This window comes from Fonsecaea erecta (genome assembly GCF_001651985.1).
Source record: "Fonsecaea erecta strain CBS 125763 chromosome Unknown Scaff1, whole genome shotgun sequence".
NCBI lineage: Eukaryota > Fungi > Ascomycota > Eurotiomycetes > Chaetothyriales > Herpotrichiellaceae > Fonsecaea > Fonsecaea erecta.
In genome coordinates, this window is record NW_017387244.1 from 966,546 (window position 1) to 988,968 (window position 22,423).

A 22,423-nucleotide genomic window follows, 5' to 3' on the forward strand; every position below is an offset into this window, starting at 1 on the left:
GCAGCTGGGAAAAGAGGATATTGCTGGAGAAGTGAAACACGGGACAAGAAATGGAACAGGACGAACCTGAACGATCAGAACCACCTGCACGAATATTTCCCTGTTCAGGGGAGATTTCATCACCCTCACAACTGGGGACTATCTCTCTCTTCTGCTTTCTCCCCTCTCTCCGCTTCTCTTCTCCCTCTTCAATATCTTGAAAAGGAAAAAAGTCTCCCAAGAATCGTCTTTCGAAAATAATAAAGGGGTATCTGTCCGTCAAATGCTTAATTCACAACACCAAAACAATCCAACATGGCATCCCCAATCATCCAATCCGCCTTCTCTTCCTCTCATTCCCACTCTTCTCCTCTCTCCGGCTCTTTCCATCACTAAGCCGATAGATAGATAGACAGATAGACAGATCCAGGTTGCCCTGGAGCTGCGCTGCCCGCCGTTTCCGGTGTTCAGGCTGGGACCCCTCTCCTCATTGTCGTCGTGGCTTATCATAATATCTTTCGACTCTCTTCCAGAAGTCCGGGAGGGGGCATCGAGTTTGTCGCTCATGTGTCGCGACATGTCGTTCCTCACTGGCGTTTCCTCGAGGATACTATTCGCTTTTGCCCCCCAAAAGACCCTTCATGCAGCACGCATATGTAGGATATAATCGCTTGCGTAGAATGGACTCGTCACGCGCTGAAAATAGCGGACCAAACATGGCGTAGAACATCATAAAATCTCCTCATCGAACCAGCTTCGTCCCTGAACTGACCACCACAAACTCAACATCCCGGCCCATGGACCGCCACCGCTCGATCCCGCCACTGACCAGCCAGGGTTGCAGATTCTTACACTGACTCACGTCAAATAGTTTCAGCTTTTGACAGCCCTCGACCACACTCTGGACGCCAAGGCCCGTGACACGAACGCATCCCCGAACAGCGAGTTCGCGAAGGGAAGTCAAGTGAAGGCCGATCGACCGTAAGCTCGGGTCCGAGACCGCACTGCCGCAGAAGGAGAGATTCAGGTGGGTTAGATTCGGGCAGCCCAAGGCAATGACCTCGGTGGCTGTGTCAGAGAGGGCGCAGCAGAAGGACTAGAAGACATCAGTCGGCAAAACACATCACGGCATCCGGTGGAAACGCCATCACTTACCAGATCAAGCTGTCTCAGGCCACTACCTGCCCCATTGACAAGCCACACAATGCTCTGATCGCTGAGATACGTGCAGTCGGCCAAACACAGTTTCCTCAGCCGTTCAAACTTGACATTGCCCCAGAACTGAAAACCGGCATCCGTTATCGTCGTACAGCGAGTCAAATCCATCGAGACAATCCGATTGTGAGCATGTGTAGCGATATGGGCCATGGTCCGGTCAGTGATGTGTTTGCAGTAGCTGAGCGTGATGGAGCTCAGCTCTGGACATCCAATGACGGTCCCTGGGGGAGGTTGCTGCGGAGGAGTGTTGTTATTCACCTTGGTGTTGAGAACGGGGCGGTGTGAGTTGACTTTCGTGCGGTTAGTGGGCGCTGGAGGCTGTGCCGTGACGACCCAGCCAACTATTCTCGCCAGCAATGTGTCGCTGACTTTGCGGCAATTACTCAGGTCAACCTCTCTGAGTCCACGAGCCTTATTCGCCATCTCCAGGATCGCCGGAGCGGTGACGTCCCAGACGCTCTTCATGCGCCACCCCTGAACATTGACCCCGCATGTGTTAACCAGAGCGGTGAAGCCTTCGTCAGTGATGTGAAAGCAGTTACTGATGTCGATGAATCTGGGCCTGTCTGCAACAAACGGGCAGATGCGGCTGATTAGAATGTCGTCCGTGATTGTCCGGTTGTAACGTGACAAGTCAAGATGGTGTAGTAGATTAGGTGCAGTGTTGAGAACATTCTGCCAATGGAGGGATACGCCTTGCAAACGCAGTAACTCATGCAAATCGAGATATTCGAGGATCAACGGCAGCATTGTATCAGGGATACTGCCTCGATTTTGGCCGCGACTGGACCGTGGTCGGGGTTTGGGCCGGCCCCCTGGAGAGAAGGGATCAGAAAATGGAAAGCCACTGCTGCCTTTATACTCGGACGTGGGCGATGGTGTCCCAGATGCTGAACCCTTGGGGGAGGGGTTGGTTGTGGTGGTAGGTGATGATCGCGGAGACCGGCGCCTCTGATCTTTGGACAGCTCATCTGGAGGCGGCGGAGCAAGAGAACCTCTCCTTGATCTCGACCTGACCTTTTCTAGGCCTTCACTCAGGAAAGGGTCGGGGTCTGAAGGTTCAAGCGTATTGTTCGGTTCCTCTGTTTGAGCGGCCTGTGTGGAACTGCTGATTTCTGTGTCTGTAAACGTCACTCGGGGTCCACTGACGACTTTCTTTTGCCTCCTCTCTTTCGAGTCTCGGATTTCAAGATCATGAATGTCAGGTGTTGCGTCTGCATCATTCATGACAACGTCATTGTCCGACGCCAGCTGTAATCGGCGCTTCGCAGTGTCCTCGATCTGCCGCAGGACATTCGGCGGACACCGATTCCAAAAATCCGCCAGCACATTTTCGGAGATCATCAAGCATTCAACTTGGGTTACTGACCGCACAGTAGCCGTCCGTCGATCTGCTAGCGATAGACTCACAACCTCGCCAAAGTACTGTCCTGGCTTGAGGCGAGCTATCACTCGTGGCGTTCCCGGCACGCCATTAGGCTCTCCGACCTTGTGCCGCTTGGGAGCTGAAACATTCCTCTCATCCAGAACTTCAACCTCGCCACGGACAATGAAATAGACCTCCCTGCCTCTGGTGTCTTGTTTGATAATGTCTGTGAATGGTGCAAAGCTTCTTGGCTGGGCACTGAGACCGAGGAAATGGAGAATATCGGAAGGCAGAGACGCAAACAGTGGCAACTCCTTCAAAGTGGCGCGGATATTAACGAGGCCATGTCCCAATGCGCTTGCTGTTGAGACTTCGTTCGTCCCGGGGCTGGGAGACTTCCGCCGCTTGCTCGAGCTAGTAACGCTACCGTCACCGTCTCTCATATATACGTCTTCTCCAACCGTCACTCTTGCTCTCTTGGAGCCTCTTCTTTCGTGGTTTGGGACATCTTCCGTGCCGAGTAGCACCTGCCTCTTTTTCTTCTCCAATTGCGTCAGCCGTTCCAATGCCTCGTCTCGAATGGCCTGTTCCACGTCGGGATACTTGGGTAATATCTTTTTCAAATCCTCCTTCTTCAGCACCAGCACCATACACCTTGTCCGAGCAACTACTGTTGCGGTGCGAGGACGTTCCATGAGGATCCCAATTTCTCCAAAGAAGGCACCGGGTTTTAGTTCAGCAAAGATACTCTCCCCGTCCCGAGACGTCACAGCGACGGCGCCTCGGACAAGCCAATACATCGCCTTCGCATCTTCCCCTTCGGTGATGATATAGTCATTGGTGTTGTGCAGCTGGGGTTTGAGGAGGAGACCGATGTCGGCGAGGAAGTCGTCCGAGGTGGATTGGAATAGAGGGAAGGAACGAATGCGTTCGATCAAGTCCAATGGCATGCCCTGGATCTGAGAGGTGGCCAAGGGGGATTGTCTGGCGGGTCTTGACGGATTGATCTTGGAGTCAAAACTGCGGACCAAGGAGACTTCAGCAGAAGGAGGAGCGGCCGTGCGTCCATGGTACGGTGAGAGCGCTCGTCCATGATGTCGTCGCATGTTTGCAGGAGGGGTTGTAGAGTCTGAGCGCGTGTTCACTCGAAATGAACTGCTGCTCTTGGTGGACTGCCCCTCATCCCATGTTTTTCACGTATACCGTGCGACTCCTCCTCTTAACTGCGACTGCACCTTCAGAAAAGTAGAGACCAGGTCAAAGCTCTTAGATAAAGTGTCGGTCTACCAGATAGGACTCTTGTTGGGCTCCACTAGGAACGCTCGTGAGTTCCCTCTCGCTGGCTTAGTAACGCCTGGGTCTAGAATGGCACAAGATGTTCGGTGCGGGTAGGTGGGAGGGAGGACACAGTGAGGGTTTTCGCAGTGGTCCGGTGACGACGTTGGGTTGTCAAATCTTGGGGAATGCGGTGGGTCGGCAAAGGTAGAGGAGAGGATCGTGAAGTCTCGATGTCGTTGATGACCTTGGGGCATGCAGGTGTGAGAGATGCTATGGATGCTTTGGAATATCCGCATCCGAAAACAGAGGGTCTCAAGGGCAACAAGCCGTTAGAAACACAGCAAAGCAACGATCCAGAGACGTGCAGCTTCAGCCCGCAAGTTTCAAGCCAGGGGCGCGTCTATCCATGAAGGTGGTGGGCTGTGGATGGCTGCCGTGGCGGGGAACCGCATATCCATTTTGGAGAAGCCCACTAGACGACGTTTCGAGAAAAGAGATGGAAGGATTGGACGCCGCCTTCTAGGGACTGCTTAGGGTAAAAGAAGTGAGCACGAGATGGCCCAAAGTCTTTGCTCTAGGCCTGAAACCAATTGCGAGCTAAAATACTCCTCGTAAATTGCTGCTTCGTATCAGTGCTCCTCCACATCCCACATCGGAAAACAGGGAACATGGTAATTAGGTAGAATAGTCAGACAGTGACGGCACCAGATGGGTGCCAGATGGGAGACAACGGGATGCGTCAGCAAAAGGTCGGAAATCTATGGCGCAATTGCTGTCAATAGCCTGGGAAACGACAGCTGCGACCGCTTAATGAATCCAGGGCTGAGATCCCTCTAAGCGACCCAACCATAACTAGGGCATGCCGGCACCAGGTCCCTGGCCATAATCTCAGGGACTGATCGTGCCCAGACAGCCCTGCGAAGCCCTCGGACGCTGCCCGAAACAGGGAACTCCGTCTCCATCTCGTCTCCGCGTGCGTCTTCAGGGTTTACCCGCGGGAACTGCCTCACCGTGCCCTAGAACACGCACCAAAACATACGGGCGCCAAAAAGGAATCTTTCAGCCCTGCATCCACCGTCACTGCCTGCTTTCGATTGGAAGGGCTGCTCAAGGTTTGCCCTCGTGACTCCCCAACCGGCGAGGTGGATGTATCGCCGGAGTTCTGGTTCAAATTGACTACCTCAGGGGTGCATAGATAGCCCCAGCTGTTGATTGACGTGATTCTTTCTTCCGACCAAGCCACGAAATCGCACTCACTTCCAGGTGCGCGCCGGAAGTGATACCGGTAGTTCCCTCGTCATAAGCTAGCGGGGAACATCCTCTACGGTAAGATTCAGGCCTGAGAAGCGGTGAATGTCACTCGACAATCGAGCCGTTCCTTCTCGGCTGCGCTTGTGAGGTGCTGAGGATTTTCACCTGGACTGCTCGATTGCGACGTCGTGATCGAAAACAGTGTCTTCAGGGATGTAGCCCGTCTTGTGGAGAGAGGTACATTGAACCTCTGTTATTGTCGTTCTGTCGCACTTCCATCTCGCCAGTGGTCTTCATCCCGAAAGCTTTCTCCTCAACCACGAGATATATGCTGGCGGGTTTCCTCTAATTGATGCTGCGAGATCTTGCACCAGACCGTATGCCAGGGACAGTCTCAAAGCACTCCTTGCAGTGCGAGCAGCAGCGAAATGATCGAGCCCTCGCTTCCAGCTGTAGATGCCGGCCAGAGTCATCCCAGCAATCACTGTACTTCCAAAGTCCCGTTGCCCGGTCGCAACATCGTCATCTCCTCTTGCAAAGAGGCGAGCTCTCGACAGATCAACCATCTCTTCTGTGACCATAAACAACGTTGCCCAGCCCGTACATACAGACCCGAACCGAGCACCCTCCTTGATTCCGCCCAGCATCGCATGGTAGTTTTTGGACTTCTGGTAGAGAAACCATCCGGTTTGGGTGGTAGGCAGCCGGTGTGCGTTCTCAGCTCTATATCGATATGCGCCTTTGGTGGCCCCTTGAGAAGCTCCAAGACTAAAGCCGCAAGCAAAAGACGCCAACATCAAGGTAGGAGCGCGTAGAATCAGTGGGATTGACAGTCGTTCGTTGGGCCATCCTGTAAATCTAACCAATGCGTCCTCCTTTGTTTCCGCCATGGGCTGTGATGGCAGTGGCACATGGGGCCGTGCAGGCTCTTCCTGAGAGAGTACTTGGAGATCGTCTTCGTCTTCGTTTCGAGAGGGTTTGAAAGGCCACATGCTGTACTCAGCCCGTTGGACTGCGGACGGCTGCAACTTCGAATTTCCGCCTTGAGGCTTGGATATAATAGACGTCAATCCCAATCCGCTCTCAACTTCAATCTCAATGTCTTGAGCATGTTTGCCGTACGCTTTACGATCAGGGTGCGGCACACTGAAAATGATGGAGCAGACTAGGTTTGCACCTCACAAACAAAGCTGTGACCAAGCGCCGGGTGGGTAGCGCAGCTTCGCGGCGTGTGGGACTAGCACGACCCCGAACTGTAAAATAGAAGAATTACGTTGTCAGACGCTATTCTGCTTTCTGCTATCGAAATGGAGTCTTGAGCGAGCGTCCCCCAGCAGTTCATCTCCATATCATCAGTGCAATCGAGTTTCTTGGGAAATCACAATCCAGGCAAGCAGACGGAATCTCTGCAACTGAGATCCTCAATTCAGCCTCTTCTTTCAATGATGGGATGGCTGTCCATACTGCCAGCCTTAAGGCAATTCAAGCCCTCAACGTTGCCACCAAAACCAGCCGGTGAGTAGAGGCGTGTTATCAATGAGGCTTCTATAAAGCAGTCGAGGTGTATCGACCGGGTACACCATACTTGCACGTGCAAGATGAGAATCAAGTCCTTTATTCAACACAAAATACCTTAGGCCTAATTCGATACATGCACGCAATGCCAGCTATTTCACGAGCGCAGCTTTAGGGTCACTTATCCGTCTTCACGCTATTAGGGCGCTGGTCAGGTGCTTTCACACATCTAGAAAGATAGATCAGGGACGGTTCCATGGAGGTACAGTAGTTTTTGTTGTCAGTTGTAATACTGTAGATGCACAAGTTCGTCGGTGGAAAGCCTACCCCACAGTCTCCTCCGATGTCCTCATCCTGCGGCGCGTCAGTCGCGCTTCAATTCCCGAAATTTTTGTGCTCGAAATCCGTCAATCCCAATAAGTCTCGCTAATTCTTCTGTCCACACGCTGACAGCTTGATCAAAGTCTTGAGCTATTCCCTCGCTGCTGTTTACACTCAGCATCGAAACCGAGATGACAGTCGTTTCCCAGGATGAACTGGCAGAGTTGCCTACACCAGACATGATCACCCTCCTCTTCAAGTGCCACAAGTCCACGACCGCACTATCTGTTTTACCGACCAGACCGTTCACGGAGATCAAAGCCCTCTTGCTTGCAGCCCTTGAGTCACGGAATCTTAAAACACTGCCCAACGCTAGCGCGCCTCTCCCAGAAGACCCAGAAGAGTTGGAATTCGGTGTGCTAGCAGACAAGAAGGACCCGAGTAAAGGTTGGATTCCTCTGGACATCAAGGAGCAAGACATCACCGGTCCTAAGCCCACCAAAAAGAAAGTGGGCGGAAAGCAAACCGTTCTCAACCAGAGCCCGCTTGGGGCTGGTCTGAGCGATGGGGCCTGGATCGCATATCGACTGAAAGTGAAGCAGAAAGAACCACAAGTGGAAGACGAAGATCACGAGAGTGGCACTCCAGACGTCGAGATCGACGAGGACCCTGGATTCGATGTGATACTTCCAAGTTTTGAAGACGAGGCTGAGTGATTTTCGACCCCCGGGAACTGTCGCCACCAAGTAATCGCCTGCTGCAGCCGTGAATGATACGAGGCAACGCTATGTAATGCACTTTTGCAGTGCCGTCCTCTGCACAACGAATGGAAACAGAAACGGAGGGCTGAAGAAAACTTGTTCGATGAGGGAATGGACGAGCAAGCCCAGATCAGAGTCAGACAGATGCCGCCTTTGCCGCCACTGTCTGCATGGTAACATCCTCAGGAAGAGGGATTTCAGCCCCCATCGAGCTTATGCATCTAGCAAAGTCGAGGAAGTGATAGCCCAGACTTAGTCTTGCGAAAGCTGGCCGAGCCAAACACCAGGAAGCGCAATTTGAGGGTAGATTATCTGAAGTCACTTGACGGTCGCGAATGGATGCGGCAGCCGTTGCAAGGTGTGGTGCTATATCTGGAAACTTTGAAAGTGGTTCCCCCACAACGGGTTCTGGGATAGGGCTGAAGGGGCTGACAGACGGGTGGCACTTTGACACACAATTCCAGGGACTCTGGAGTACAGAGTAGAAGCTTGGGTTGGCCTGGATTGGTCATGAGACAAATACCAGTGGGAGATGCACAGCTTCAAGGGCAGCCATAACTAGTTGAGCAGCTAAAACCAGGACGTCGACCATCAATTGGGCGAGGGATGTCATTAAGCAGATTCCAATGCGAGACGCAGGAGGCTGAACAGCTGCATGTCTTGACTATTGGGTGCGGCGCAGGGCCCCTCGGGCTTGGTAGGCGTCTTGTTCTCCATCCCTCCCATAATCCCAAGGGTCAGCCCGCTTCCATTATTTTGCGTCAAGCATTGCCAGCTGACACCTTGTTTGCCCGTTGAATTGTGTCCATATCACGCAGTCTGAGAACACGCTGTAGCATCGTTCAATCCCCTTGCGGCGGATGCGGTTTCAATGCAGCGGCTTTTCAAGACCAACAAGTCGCAGGCCTCCATAGAAGACCCTCAGACACACCCTGATCCACATCCCCATCAGCAGCAGCAACAGCAGCAGCAGCAACCGCCCCAGTCTCAGCATCTGGGACGTTCACAACCTTACTTCGACTCCAAGCAGCAGCACCAACTTTATCCTCAACAGCCTCCTCCACCACAGCAGACGTCGATAGATCATCATTATCAGGGACAAGCCTCGGATTCTCTGTCACAAGCTCAGCCGCCGGTTGCCCCTCCCCACCTGGGACGCACCCAAAGTGGTCGCAGTCCATCCATCCCGGACGTGTATGGACAAAGGCCGCAAGTGAACATTGTGCCTCCTGTGTCCCAGCAGCACGCATTCATTCCCGAAGGCCCTGCTCCCGTTCCGGGACAGACGACATTTGGTCAATCGAGGCAGGTTCGGACTCTTGAGGATAAAGAGCACAAACGATCCAAGCGCAGTTTCATCACCAGCCTGATCAAAGACAAGAGCAAGGACGAAGACAAACAGAGGGACAGGGAAAAAGAAAACGGCCCACCTGAGCGCAAACCTCTTGGACGATCGAGCTCTGTACATCTTTTGAGGAAGTCGCATCCTCCTGAGCAATCATCTCGCGATTCATATTCAACCCAGACCTCGCCACAGTCTCAACATCCGGCCAGACATTCGACGTATTATTCCTCTCCACCGCCGACCGACACTACCACCGCACCCACAGATCAGGCCGCGGACCAAGCCCAATACGAGCAATACCAGAGAGCTCCAGGCCAATTCGACTCTCCACAAAGCCAATTAACCCATCATTCCGTCGACTACACCGAAGACGCTCCGCACTTCAGTCCCCAGCACGACCAGTACCACGCATATCACCAAGGCGAGTCTGCCAATACCTCGGAACACTACCTACCCTACCAGCCCCAGCAACCTCGATCTACCAACGCAGAGTCTGACCCATATCAACACCTTAGACCGCCATCGCAAGCATCCCTTGGTCCTCCTTCTCCGATCAACCCCCCAGCCCATCCCCAAATTGCTCAAGACTCTCGTCCCTCGACAGCGGCAACCAATCGTTATTCTTCACAGTCGGCCACTCAAGGCCAACAACCGGTCCAGACTGCCATGGCACGAGGAGATCCACCCAACGGCAGTATTCGTCAGCAGTTGTCGCAGCGGGAAGCTCGGACTGAAGATCAGAATCAGTATCAAAGCCAAAGCCAGGCCGACCCACGAGTGAGAATGTCTCAACAAGCGGCTTCTGAGCAAGGCCGAAGCACACCTCCTCCACGAAGCCGGGAGGACATTAGCCAACTAGACTATAACCAACTTCTGCAACGTCATGAGGAGCTACAGGCCAAGTATTCCAAGGTCAAGCGATACTACTTTGAGCGGGAGGCTCAGGTCACGCAGTTACAGAATACCGTGGCCAACCAGCGTCTCTCCATGTCCAAAACATCGCTCGATGACGCCCAATATACAGCGAGATTTGAACGTCTAAGCCAGGCGATCAACAATCTTTCCTTCAACATCCGTAAAAATTGGCGGGCGATTCCACCCTGGCTGCGACATGTATGCAATCAGGACGCTCATACCGTCGGCACGAAAGAAATGACGGCGATCGGACGAGCGTGCATCACTCGATGGCTCTACGAAAGTATCTTCCAGCACACGTTTCACCCGGGCATTGAGCCATCGTTGTCCGCGCAATTGAAACACATCGAACATACCTTGCGTCGTGGAGGGCACGCGGGCACTCTCTTGACCGATGAACAGCGGGACGATCTGACAACCAAAATCACCACCTGGCGACTGACCACCATTGAAGGTCTGCAGGATGTGCTCAACTCGCCACAAGCGGAACATTACGCCGAGACCATGAACAAACATTACACTCACCAGCTCACGGAATCGCTGAAAGCGAACCTGACGGATCCTCCGCCACCCGGGCTTGTGGAGGGAGTGGGCATGATTGTTGGGCAAGCGATCGGCATCGCGTCCAATATCCCGCTGGAATCGCGAGAGATCTGTATTGAATACTTCATGCCGGGCACTCCTGTGAATGAAACATACATGAAGATCGAACCACAAATTGTCGCCTTGACCAACCCTGGCCCAGACGAACGCGTCCTCCAACAACAGGCCGCTCAAGCCAAGGCGCAAGAACAGGCACGAGCACAGGACGAAGGCGATCAAATGAGCACAGCCAGCACAGATGACGGACCGCGAGACCGTGATGTCGAAGCCGAAATTCGTGAAGCTGCCGGCAAAGCTGCGTCGCAGGCAGCCCAGCCACCCGGCGGCCCCGGCACTGGAGGCCAACAGGGACGCAACGAAAGCGGGACAAGCACCAGCAGCCAGGCGACCGTCAAGGGTCCCAGCGAGAAGCACTCCAAGAAGTCCAGCTTCCTGGGTGGGTTCGTCAACAAAAAGCCCTCCATCTCGGCGCGTGGTGAGAGCCGTTCCGAAGGAGCGCCTTCTACTGGAAACGACGGCGAGGACCAACGTGGACAGGTCAGGCACAGTATGGCAGTCGATCCGGCACAACTGGCTGCGCAACCTGGCGCGAACGAGGGACGGATCAGATTTGCAGCGTTTGTGGCGGTCGAGGTCCGAGGAAAGGGGCCAACATCGAATGCGTTGGGAGGTGGTGCGAACGGTGGGAAAGAGCCTGGATCTGCTGCTGCGGGGGCAACCTCACAGTCTGCCGTCAACGTGCTGTTCAAGGCACCAGTCTATGAATTCTAGGGCTTTCCCATGGAGCAGCGAGGAGAGACAGCCTATTTCCCTTTTATGTTCTTTTTTTTCCTTTTGGTTGGTTGTCCTTGCAATCTTTTCCGTTTTTGGACTATGCAGCGTCACCATTCTCGTATACAATTTTTGTGGACAGTTGTTGAGCGAACAAGATAAAGAAGAAGACGATGTGTGGGATTACATGTTGGGCACCAAAAATATAGCTATGGCCCTGTTGGCACAGGATTTGGAACTCCGCAGCAACTTGATTCACTCGCTTGGGCAGCAGCAGAGCCAAGCGAACAAACAGTACCGAGTAGAGCGGCACAGGCATTTATTTCAGTGGCTGTCCGGGATTCGATCTCAGGAGCTGGAGCTGGAGCTGGAGCTGAAGCTGAAGCTGTCGCAGTTGTTGGCTTTGGGCAGCATGTCGACCCTTTTCCAACCCATTTACCATATTACTTCCCCCCCCCCTTTCGCCTACGCCCTGACAGATGGCATGGCGGGGTCAAGTGGTAAATCCCTTGTGTGATTGAGACAGATTTTTTCATCTATTACTCCGACTGGGTTCCAGACTCTATTCTCACCTTTTTGTTCAAACTAGTTAATGGCATGCATGTCCGTTGTTCTCTCCCTCGCCACCATCGCATTGTCCCGACCCTTCAGTTGCCTTGACCGCCATCTAGGGGCAACCTTCCCCGTCGTGCTTCTCGCTTTTCCTCAGCTTTCGTTTTCCCATATGGCTTCCTAATAGTCCTCGTCCACTTCCCTTCTGTCCTACGAGGGTGAAATGCGCCGGGTCTCTATGCCAGCGTTAACGAATAAGATCGAAGATCCATGTCAGGAATGTCGTGGTATGTCCCCATTCTCCTTCCGAATGGCTTGTTGACTGATGGCCGTCCCAAGACCGCCATCTCAAATGTAAGTTCCGCTACTGACAGCTAGCCCATGTCTTTGCATCTCGAAGCGTCTTCTTCTTGTCCTGCTCCTTCTTCTGCCATCCTGCACATGGTCTCTTCTGCACGAAGGCTCTCCGACGTGCCACAAGGACCACCTTTTCTCACCGCTACGACCATGCCCCTCCTCTGTTGGACACGATCACTGTGCATTGAGCCAAGCTGACGTGGCCCAGGCGACGACAGTTATCCGAAATGCAAACAATGTGAACGTCTCGGGGAAAGGTGTCTGCGCGGGAAGGGCAAGCTCAAGTTCCGGGTCGGCTCCAGCGCAAGATACGATGCCTCCTTTTCCAAAGATCAAACATGGCTCGAGCAGACCAAGAATGGTAAGTCCGTGCAACCTGTACCGGCAAGTTTTTCGCCTGGAGAAGAGGGGTCCTGTCCTGCTCAACGGCAACCTTGATGACCGCCTTTTATGCTGCTGTCACTGCCACGACACCCCCGCCGCCCACCCGTTCGTGTCGCACTGCTCAGGGCCACGTTGAAAGCAGCTACTGACGCTGTGTCCCCATTCATGCCGCTCAGGGGCCGGACACCTCTCAATGGTTGGTCCCCCAACTCATGTGCTGACGATGCCCTTTTAACAGCCAAGTTCCAATTCGTCGACCAAGGCCCGGAATTGGAAAACTACTACGCCCAGGACGACCTCGTGGTGGCTCTTCCCAAGGCAAATGCTCAAGATGAGAAACGGGAGAATGCCTCTGGGCCGCTCAAGCGTCTCGAGCCCTCGGTCAAGGGCGAGCTGTCCCCAACAGTTCTCAACGCTCCCTCGACCGATCTGCCTCCTTTCTCCTCGCCTTTCACCACAAACCGCGAGCCAGGCTTGATTCATGCTCCCGCAAAACGGAGACGAACCTCGGGGACGATATCGCCCGAACATCACACCCACCCCATCCGGTCGGCTAAGAGCGCCTACGACCCCATCCGGTCTCGATATCGTGTCTACGACTATCCAAAAGTCTCTAGCTCGACCAGCCCGGACGGCTTTAGGTATATGCCCGACCAACGTCAGGTCGCCAAGACGGTGGACTCGGAGGTGCGTCGCCTGGAAGATTCGGCGGCGGCCGCCATTCCAGAAGATCCGCAGCTCTCGCCCAAGAGCTGGAAACAAAACTTCTTCTGGCCAAATCAGTTCACCACCACACAGTGTGCGTGTCTGATGCGGTACTATATTGAAAATCTCGCGCCGTGGGTAGGTGATGCGCTCTGGCCTGAATGTCCGTCGCAGAGCTGACCAGAGGAGTTCGATGTGGGAGACCCCGCCAAATATTTCACATTGGCCGTTCCCCAGCGGGCCAGGTATTGCCCTCCGTTACTGAACGCCATTTTCACACTGGCAGCGAGACACCTTGCTTCGCTCCCAAGGTTCAGGACGACAGACGGCGTCGTCCAATACCAGAACATTCTCCTTCCGACGTTGACCGAGAACACGGCGATCAAGTATCACAACGCATGCATTGCGTACCTCATTAAACTGGCCAAAGACCCCGAGTATGTTCGAGACGAGGATCTGCTTGCCGCCGCGGTCATTCTGCGCTATTATGAAGAGATTGATTCATCGCTGACCGACGCAGATAGCGAGACTCTCATCCCGACATTCCACCTCTATGTCAATGCTCAAGCGAGTCTCTACGCCTTTATGACGGACGATGACAGGCATCCCCAGTTCCTCCGACCAGGAGCTGCGATCGGGCTGTTTGAAGATGCCGGCGCTTACCTGACGAGCTTTGTCCATGCCTCGTTTCGCGCTGCTCTACGTCTAGAGCTGACGACCTCCTTTCTGAGACAACGACCTGTCCAGCTACCTCTGTACACATGGAGCCGACTGAACGATTTCAATCAAGCGGAGGACTTTGTCTGGTCTGATCGACACCTTTATCACTGCGCCAAAGTTCTCCAATTCTGTTTTGGGGGTGACGGTGGTACGGCTCAGACCCAGATTGAACGATGGACTGAGCTTCGCGAGTTCGAGACTCAATGGGAACTCAACAAGCCGTCATCGTTTGCGCCTATCCTTCATCGCGAGCCGGATCGCTCCAAGGGGGAATGCCTCCCTCACATCTGGTACATCGCCGAGGTCCACGCCACGGGATTATTGGCTCTGGGCCTGGCCCGGATTTTGCTGGTGGTCTACAACCCACACCTTCCGCGGATCGGCCCCGGGGTCATGGCAGCTCAGAAGAAGGTGGCGGAAGAAGTGCACGACATCGTGATTCAAGTCTGTGGGACTGCGATGTCTCTAGATGGGGCCGCAGCATCCAACCCTTGCTCCCAGCCAGCGATGGTTCAGGCCTACATGGCGATTGTTATCTGCGGCGAGTACTTTTCGGATCCTCTCGAACAACGTGCTCTGATGGGTATATTGGACCGGTTGAAGGACAAACATGGTTGGCCCACAGGAAAAACTGCTATGCGATTCAAAAGAGAATGGGGATGGGCCTGATGACTTTAGTGCCCAGGGGTTTTCTTTGGGTGTTTCTTTCTTGAACCACCCGCGAACACTTTTGTCGAGGGGAACTCGCTTTTTGGGAGGGGCAAGGACTATGTGGGAGGAAGCGGTGGAATGGAACAATGGTATTCCACGCGCATGGACGTCGACATGTTCCTCCGAGGCTCTGAAAGCCGTGTTATGGTAATGCGATGACTCGATAATCTATCTGTTAGTGCGTGGCCAGGTGCCGGTACGGTACTAGAAATGTCTAAGGCCTGCGTCTGGAAAGCCTGAACTTCCCCATTAACTCGCTCGAGAGATACAGCGAGACAGTTTAGTGGATAACGAGAAGTTGCTAATTGGTCACCTAACAGCCACTAGGACCACTGCAGTAATACCACTAGGAGCACCAGGAGGGGAGTCACGTGAAACGTAATGTCGTCATTGAATGAGTGCGGTATACGAGGTACTGCCCCTCTCCAGCCCGCGACACATTACTAATTGAAAACCGCGAGACAGCATCAGTACATTGATGGATTGACACGGGCCTGCATTGCGCCATCCGCTCATTAGATATAATTGGGAGTCGCTCCTTTGTGATTACTTTTTCCCTCTCTCCTTTCTTCCTATGCTGAGGACCTCCTTCGGATCCTGTCGTTTTCTATTCAAGAACCACCAGCTCCTGCTCCCCTCCTAACCGTCTTCGTTCGTATATCAACAAATCCCTCCTCCCCCTACCTCGCTCCTCCCGGCCAGATCCCTGCGGATCCTGACTTCCCGAAAATGTCCAACAACCTCTACATCGCGGATACGCCCGCCGAGGTGTCCCAGGCCAAGGGTCTGCACCTCATCACCCAAAACACCCCCAACGGCCAGGCCACGCAGATCATGCTCGAAGAACTCGCCGACGCCTACGGCACCACGTGGACCACGACCCTGATCAACATCATGACCAATGAGCAGAAGAAGGAGTGGTTCCTCCGGCTGAACCCCAACGGCCGTATCCCCGTGCTCATCGACAACGGGCAATCCCCTCCCTTCCCCGTCATCGAGACGAGTGCCCAGCTGTTGTATTTGTTGAAGTTTGCGGACAAAGAGGACAAGTTCGGCTTCAAAGACGAGTTGGAACGAAACGTGGTGCTGCAGTGGATGTTCTTCTGGCACGGTGGAGGTGCCCCGTATCAGGGACAAGTGAACCACTTTTCGCGGGCGGCGCCCGAGAAGATTCCCTGTAAGTGATGACACTCACCTGTGCCTGCCCTTTCGTCTCGGCCTTGCTGACGCGGACCCTGAACGTTTCAAAGACGCCATCAACCGCTACAAGAACGAGACCCTCCGCGTGTACGGCGTGCTGGAAATCCGCCTGTCGGGCCAGTTCACGGGCGAACCGCGCGACTACCTTGCCGGCCCGGGCAAGGGCAAGTACACGGTGGCGGACATTAAGACATGGCCGTGGGTGAAGGGCTGGGAGCGGAGCGGTTTCAGCGCGGAGGAAATGAAGCCCTTCCCGCACCTGCTCAAGTGGGTTGACCGGATTGCCGCGCGACCGGCGGTCCAGAGGGGCATCGGCGACAAGTACGTGCAGAAGTAAGTACATGCAAAAAAAAACCATACAGAAGTGAGCCATGTTCTTTCAAAATTCAGAAAGAGGTTGCCAGAGAGAGAAAACAGGGGACAAAAAGAGAGAGAGATGAGGACTGCCGTCTCGGCATGATGCCAAAGGAAGGGCAATGCCCCAAGATATAGAGAGAGAGAGAACTTCGAAAAGAAGACAGAAGAAAAGGAAATGGCCCAAAGATTCATCAGATTCCTCCCTTCCCTTCCAGCGAGCTTGCGCAGATAATGAATATCTCAAAGCTCTCAGCAGTTTGCTCGCCATCCGCCAGACAACATGCATACATACATGCATACATGGACGCAGGCCACCCACCACCTTTTTTTCTGTCTTTCTTTCTCTCTTTCTCTCTCTATTGTTGTGCACACACAGTGATGTCCACGGGCCCCGGCCCCCGGCTCTGCTTTCGACCTCGAATCCATCTTCTCTGTGTCCACATGTTCCCCCTCCCCTATTGTCGCTGTTTCTAGTATGGATGATGATGCATCTCGGCTGACACCCTCCTCCGTGTTCCCGCCCTCTAGATCGAGACTGTGAGAGAGAGAGACAGGAAGGACCCTACCTCCTGGGTTAATTAGTTAGTACATACAGTACATACTACATGCATCATGAACACCGGAAACGAAGTGTGTTTTTTGGTTTTGTCCTTTCCGGGGGGTGGAGGGTGGTTGGGTTGGTTCCCTGGTTTCCGAGCCATTCATTCTCCCCGCATTCATTCTCCCCTTTTTTGAGTATTCACTTCGTCACGTCTCGGGAGGGGGAAGGAAGGAGGGGACGGCTCTCTTCTAGTCTTGAAACTTCACCATGACGTCGGCGAGGTGTTTCCGCAACTCGGCCTTCCTCTCGTCGTCGCACCAGCTGCCGTCGATGGCGTGGCCCACGATGGTCGCCCAGTCGGCCTTGTCCAGCGCAAAGGCGTCCTGCACGGCGCAGTGGTTGTCGAGCACGTAGCCACCAAAGTAGGCCGGGTCGTCGCTGTTGATGCTAAAGGGCACGCCGTGGTCCAGGTAGGTGCGCACGGGCAGGTCGGCGACTCGGCGCACGCAGCGCAGCTCGACGTTGGACAGCGGGCACATGGTCACCATGACGCGGCGCTGGGCGAACAGCGCCATGACCGCCGCGTCCTCGGGCAGCTTGATGCCGTGGTCGACCCGCGTCACGGCCAGGTCGTGCAGCGCCGACGCCATGTAGTCGACGCCGGCCTCCTCGCCGGCGTGGGCCGTGCGGTTGAACCCCCGGCGCTGCGCGTCCGCGTAGATGTCCCGATACAGGTGCGGCGGGTTGCCCTTCTCGGTGGACGACAGGCCCAGGCCCTTTATGACGCCGGCCTCCAGGTGCGGCAGCGCCTCGCGGTACATGCGGGCGCCGTCGTCGACGGGCAGGTGGCGCAGCACGCAGACGATGAGCTCGGAAGAGATGGCGAAGTCGCGGCCGCGCGGGACCGCGCGGCCGTGAAGCCGTCGACGACGTCGCCGTACGCAACGCCGCGCGACGTGTGGGCCTGCGGGTCGAAGAAGACCTCAGCGTGCACGACGCCGTCGCGGTGGGCGCGCCGGAAGTACTCGTAGGCCAGGGCCTCGAAGTCGGCCCGCGTCACCAGCACCGACATGCCGATGAAGTAGTAGTGCAGGAAGTCGTCGAGCGACGTGAAGCGCCGGTAGCGGGCCAGCAGGGTGTCGACGGAAGCGAACGCCGGGTCCTCGGCGGGCGAGGGCAGCGCGATCTTGTTTCGTGAGGCCAGGTCGAACAGGAGGGAGGGCTCGAGGGAGCCTGTGCCATGCCATACCATGTTAGTATATGCGGATGATCCCAAGGCTTATGGAGAGAGCGAAGAGGAAAGAAAAATGAGGCCATCCACCCATCCATCCATCCATCCATCCATCCGCTCACCTTCGAGATGCATGTGGTGCTCGCACTTGGGCAGCGCCTGGAGGAACTCGTGCATAGGTCCTTGACACATTTTGTCGTGAGTTGGACAGGGAGAGAGATCGATGCCTTTCTTTTCGGGAATTCCTCCTCTTGTTCCTCTTGTGTGTATTGATGGGATCAGTCAGTCACCTATTTTCCAATCCCCCTTTTTGTTTTTGAGCCTGGGAAGATCTCCTGGTGTGGATAGTGGTAGTGTTAGTGGTAGTGGTATTGCCTCAATCACCGTCCGTCCTCAGCCCGTATGCCCGTCCAAGTACAAAGGCAAAATTAATGTATCGCAGAGAAGGCGGAAAAAAAAGAGAGAGCGAGCCTGGTCTTGGGTAGGTACCTACTAGGTATTATATTATGTACTGATAAGTATTAATATGATGACGGAGTATTACCTGCTGTACCTACTTATCTTCTCATCGATCGGTGAGCTCCGGGCCACAATAATAGGTGTACAACGGTTTACACTCCTTAGCGTAGCTTATTGAGATCAATTTTTATTTATTTTTTCTTCCTCTTGCGCCTCCCACCGTCGTGATTGCGGGGTGACGAGCTGGGAACTACATACGTAGTATTAGGGGCATCCTGGTCCCTAAGCACCCGACTGGATCGGCAGTGCTTAGCTGTGCTTAGAGAAAAATGACGTAGGGGAAGGACACTGGAGAATGCTTATCGAGACCGAATATCATACATAATCCATAATACCGTCGTTAGCTAGTCACAGATAAAGTGCCTTGTCGCCTACAATATCCCGGTTTGGCCTACACATTCGTTCTCACCGATAGCTTAAAAAATAGCTCTCTTCTTCCCTTGGACTGCAGAACTGGAAGTTGAGTGAGATGGGACTATGCCCACTCAGTGTGGATGCATTGGAGCATTCTTTCGGCCTTGTGACTTCGTCCTGAGATGCACACACTTGTATCGATGCCCCTGATCTCTACAGCCTCGCCCGGAAATGGCAGGGGACCATGTCAAGCCATATCTTATTCAACATCCCTCAAATCAGCAGCCATGTGGACCTGTGAATCCGTACAAGTAAGCAGAAACGCTAGGTATCGAAGTATCCAAAATGCACACCCATCCGCCATCGTTGTCATCCCCTCATGAGTCACTCGAGTCTCTGGCGTGACGAGCATATGACTCTCCCAGCCCAACGCCCTTAGCCCTGGCATCGACCACTGCCTCCAGACACCGCCCCATCCCTTCGAGGTCGCCCATGATGCCCACATGACCCCGGTCACTCTCCACTCGCCCCCCTTTGACACATCGGTAACCTTCTGGGAGCTGTGCCGCACTCGCAAGCACCACTCCGTCTCCAGCAGCAAACGCCAGGTCATCGAATGCATCAGTGTACTTGATCGCCTCCCTATTGGCGACTCGGGCCCCGTACACCGTAGGCACCGTCTTGCCAAAGATAAACGCGTGCGGTGGGTAAACATTGTTCTCCTGGTGGCTGGGATTGAACTTCAACTGCTGTTTAAAGACCGACACCTCCGCGAGCGTGCGATCCAGGTAGTCTTCTGCGAGGTCTTTCGGAATCGTCACAGCAGTGGCAATGGAGGTTCGGTGATGAGATTGTTTCATTGATGGTCCAACCATCCCTTCTGCATTACCTTCCACGTCCTGACCCGCCTCGAGGACCTTGTCGACGGCATGCTGGTGTGCTTCTTCAAGAGCTTCTCGAGGATCTGTTTGCTGGGAGGGCTGGCCCGGGGGATCTTGGCCCCCGAACCAGGATGAACGCTTGTTGGACCCCGAAATGCTTTCGGAAAGAGCTCCAATAATACTCTTCCTACGATCTTCTTTCTCGCGGAGGCTGCGGGGTAACGGCGGGTTGATGCAGGGAGACAGGTGGTACTCGTCCCAGACATGCGGATCGAAGAAGTCCAGATCGTACCTCTTGTTCGTGTGTTTCTGGATGAAGCAGCGACCGTCCTCCGGAAGAAGCGCGTAGCTCGTTCGAAGGGTGAAATTGACCTGCGCCGTGAGGACGCGAGAACTGAGAAGCACATCGTCCCCATTCCGCAACGGGCCCAAAATATTGACACAGTGCTGCGGAACGCCGGCGTAGACCACACCCGCAAAAAGCTCGGGCCGTTGGTTGACAGCGTGTCGTGTGATCAAACCCCCCAGACTGTGTGCGACAACGGTGGCACCTCGTTTCTCGGGAGGTGTCTCCGGGCGATTGCACTCCAGTGACTCCAAAAACTTGATCAATTTTCCACTGAGAAGATCCGGGGACAGTCGCCAATCATAGCCCCAGTCGTGCACTCGGAGTTTATTCTCACGTGTGTTGGGGCATTTTTTCATATGTTTGAGCAGTCTTCGACAGATATCGATCGGACCGATATGCGAAAGAATACCCGATGGGATGATGGTCTGTTCCATGCGTTCTTCATCCTCCCGCGTCAAACCCACTTCCAGATCTACCTTGCGCATGTTCAGTCCAACTTTGATGGGGACCCAGAGTTGTCGATGAGGAGGTTGCGCTGATCTCAAAATTGATCCTCTGTAACCGCCCAAAATAACGAGATCACCGGTGGTCTTGGAAAGAGCGCGTGACAGTATCGGATGGGCTCGCTGCTGCGGAGTTTCCACCTCGACCCCTTTGGCGGCATTCCGTATTTTCCTGACCGAAGCGTGCGGAGAGGCCTGTTCTCGTCCATCGCCGCTCGTGTCGTCGATTTCGCGAGAAATTCCTCCGTTCACTCGGTCGGGCGACGTCCGTCGCTTCGCTACTTGTCGGAGTGCCGGTAGCCGGGGCAATTTCAGGCTTGAATTCTGGAAACTGTCGGTGATGGCTTTGAATCGAGAATTGGCCATATCAGTAACGTGGGCAAATGCGCTGATGTCATCGTACGCCGATACGCCCGAGACCCTTCTTCTTATATACAAAGATCCCTCGGAGTTGGAACGTGCCCGGCTAACGTTGGACGCCGGACTGGTGGGTGAGAGCAATGATTCCACATTGCCATCCAGCTGACTCCGCGAAACCGTGGCGAGGTCATGAGCAGGCACAAGGTGTTGCTGCAGCACGCCGGATGTGTCGTCAGTGTTACGTCTTTGGGGCGGTTCGCGAAGGGACCATCGAAATGTGCGGTTAGTTGGTGTCATCTGGCCGCCAGAAGGACTCTGCGACCCCGAATTTCCGTTGCTCGATGGCAAAAAGGAGAGGGAAATGGAACTCCTGTTGAAGTGTCCAGATGGAAGGTCCGGTAACAGCTTTCGTAAATTGGAAAGTAACGCCGTTGGAGCCGACGAAAAACTGCGCCTTCGCTCCCTTCCAACCCCACTGAGAAGGTTCCTGCTGACGGACAATCGGTGAGGTTGCGGCGATTGGGGCTCTTCTTCGAGGCTGTCAATGTGTGCGACGTCGTTCTCAACTTGTCGAGTCTGTTGGGGGCTTTGATCGTTTTGAGGCGGCGGAGGTGGTTCCCGGGCTGGGTGCGGTGGGAATTGGTACCCCCAGTTTGTCCTTGCAGGGTGATCTGCATCTTCCGGCATTGAAGTCTGGGATGGGTCCGTCCTATTACACGGACGATCTGGTGCACCGACGGAATTCCTGTGGTGTTTCGAAGGTGAATCGAGTGAGAAACTTCTCGCGGGAGAGGCAGACCGTTCGGCATCATCCTGGTCGAGCGCGGGTGGCCTCGGACTGGCGTGCGGCGTGCTGGACTGGCTGTCGCTTGCTTCGTCGCTTCCATTGGCGTTCTCAGATTCTTCGGCCAGTTCCAGGATTCGGCGAAAGTACTCAACGGGGAGATTCAGTGCTTTGGCTTTTTCGGCCACAGGAGTTTCCGGAGATCTCATGTGTGTCTGCACTCGACTCATACTGACACCGATCAGATCATCGCCGTACAGATGTTCAGTTTCGAGTCGAGGTGTTTGGCCGCGGTCGCCAGAGAGGGTTCCAATGTCAACAAACCCCCCGAAGCCATCTGTTAAAGGAGACCATCCTTCGTCTGGGCCGTGAGCGGAAGTGAGGTCGGCGGTCCCAGGAGCATGGGCTGATTCCATCGTTGGATGGCGGATTCATGAAGGCATGTAAGCTGAAAGTGGGTTGTTCGCTAGAGTACGGGGGAGGGGAGCTCGGGTAATAATATAGGATGGCGGCCAGTGCTGAGCTGAGATACAGTGCTTATTACTGTCAGGAACCGTCTGAGGAAGAATTGGGATCAAGGTGAGGCTGGTTT

General features: G+C 54.4%; 8 protein-coding genes across 8 annotated transcripts; 4 read left to right on the plus strand and 4 right to left on the minus strand.

The window, feature by feature from the left end:
- Window positions 1-721: 721 nt before the first annotated feature.
- Window positions 722-3,669, minus strand: AYL99_00330 (hypothetical protein; the record flags this gene model as incomplete). Its single annotated transcript, XM_018831846.1, has 2 exons — window positions 722-1,075; window positions 1,135-3,669. 2 exons carry the CDS (start codon window positions 3,667-3,669, stop codon window positions 722-724), a joined length of 2,889 nt encoding a protein of 962 aa, XP_018697725.1.
- A 1,716-nt stretch (window positions 3,670-5,385) lies between these two features.
- AYL99_00331 (hypothetical protein) lies at window positions 5,386-6,084 on the minus strand (the record flags this gene model as incomplete). The annotated part of the gene is made up of 1 exon (XM_018831847.1): window positions 5,386-6,084. The coding sequence occupies one exon, from the start codon at window positions 6,082-6,084 to the stop codon at window positions 5,386-5,388; it is 699 nt and encodes a 232-aa protein (XP_018697726.1).
- Window positions 6,085-7,119: 1,035 nt separating this feature from the next.
- Window positions 7,120-7,644, plus strand: AYL99_00332 (hypothetical protein; the record flags this gene model as incomplete). The annotated part of the gene is made up of 1 exon (XM_018831848.1): window positions 7,120-7,644. One exon carries the CDS (start codon window positions 7,120-7,122, stop codon window positions 7,642-7,644), a length of 525 nt encoding a protein of 174 aa, XP_018697727.1.
- A 916-nt stretch (window positions 7,645-8,560) lies between these two features.
- AYL99_00333 (hypothetical protein) lies at window positions 8,561-11,323 on the plus strand (the record flags this gene model as incomplete). The annotated part of the gene is made up of 1 exon (XM_018831849.1): window positions 8,561-11,323. The coding sequence occupies one exon, from the start codon at window positions 8,561-8,563 to the stop codon at window positions 11,321-11,323; it is 2,763 nt and encodes a 920-aa protein (XP_018697728.1).
- Window positions 11,324-12,154: 831 nt separating this feature from the next.
- On the plus strand, window positions 12,155-14,710 carry AYL99_00334 (hypothetical protein; the record flags this gene model as incomplete). The annotated part of the gene is made up of 5 exons (XM_018831850.1): window positions 12,155-12,229; window positions 12,254-12,395; window positions 12,441-12,593; window positions 12,855-13,459; window positions 13,511-14,710. The coding sequence occupies 5 exons, from the start codon at window positions 12,155-12,157 to the stop codon at window positions 14,708-14,710; spliced, it is 2,175 nt and encodes a 724-aa protein (XP_018697729.1).
- Window positions 14,711-15,481: 771 nt separating this feature from the next.
- Window positions 15,482-16,289, plus strand: AYL99_00335 (hypothetical protein; the record flags this gene model as incomplete). Its single annotated transcript, XM_018831851.1, has 2 exons — window positions 15,482-15,929; window positions 16,003-16,289. The coding sequence occupies 2 exons, from the start codon at window positions 15,482-15,484 to the stop codon at window positions 16,287-16,289; spliced, it is 735 nt and encodes a 244-aa protein (XP_018697730.1).
- Window positions 16,290-17,098: 809 nt separating this feature from the next.
- Window positions 17,099-18,273, minus strand: AYL99_00336 (adenosine deaminase; the record flags this gene model as incomplete). The annotated part of the gene is made up of 3 exons (XM_018831852.1): window positions 17,099-17,719; window positions 17,779-18,083; window positions 18,204-18,273. 3 exons carry the CDS (start codon window positions 18,271-18,273, stop codon window positions 17,099-17,101), a joined length of 996 nt encoding a protein of 331 aa, XP_018697731.1.
- A 1,058-nt stretch (window positions 18,274-19,331) lies between these two features.
- AYL99_00337 (hypothetical protein) lies at window positions 19,332-22,247 on the minus strand (the record flags this gene model as incomplete). The annotated part of the gene is made up of 1 exon (XM_018831853.1): window positions 19,332-22,247. The coding sequence occupies one exon, from the start codon at window positions 22,245-22,247 to the stop codon at window positions 19,332-19,334; it is 2,916 nt and encodes a 971-aa protein (XP_018697732.1).
- Window positions 22,248-22,423: the final 176 nt, after the last annotated feature.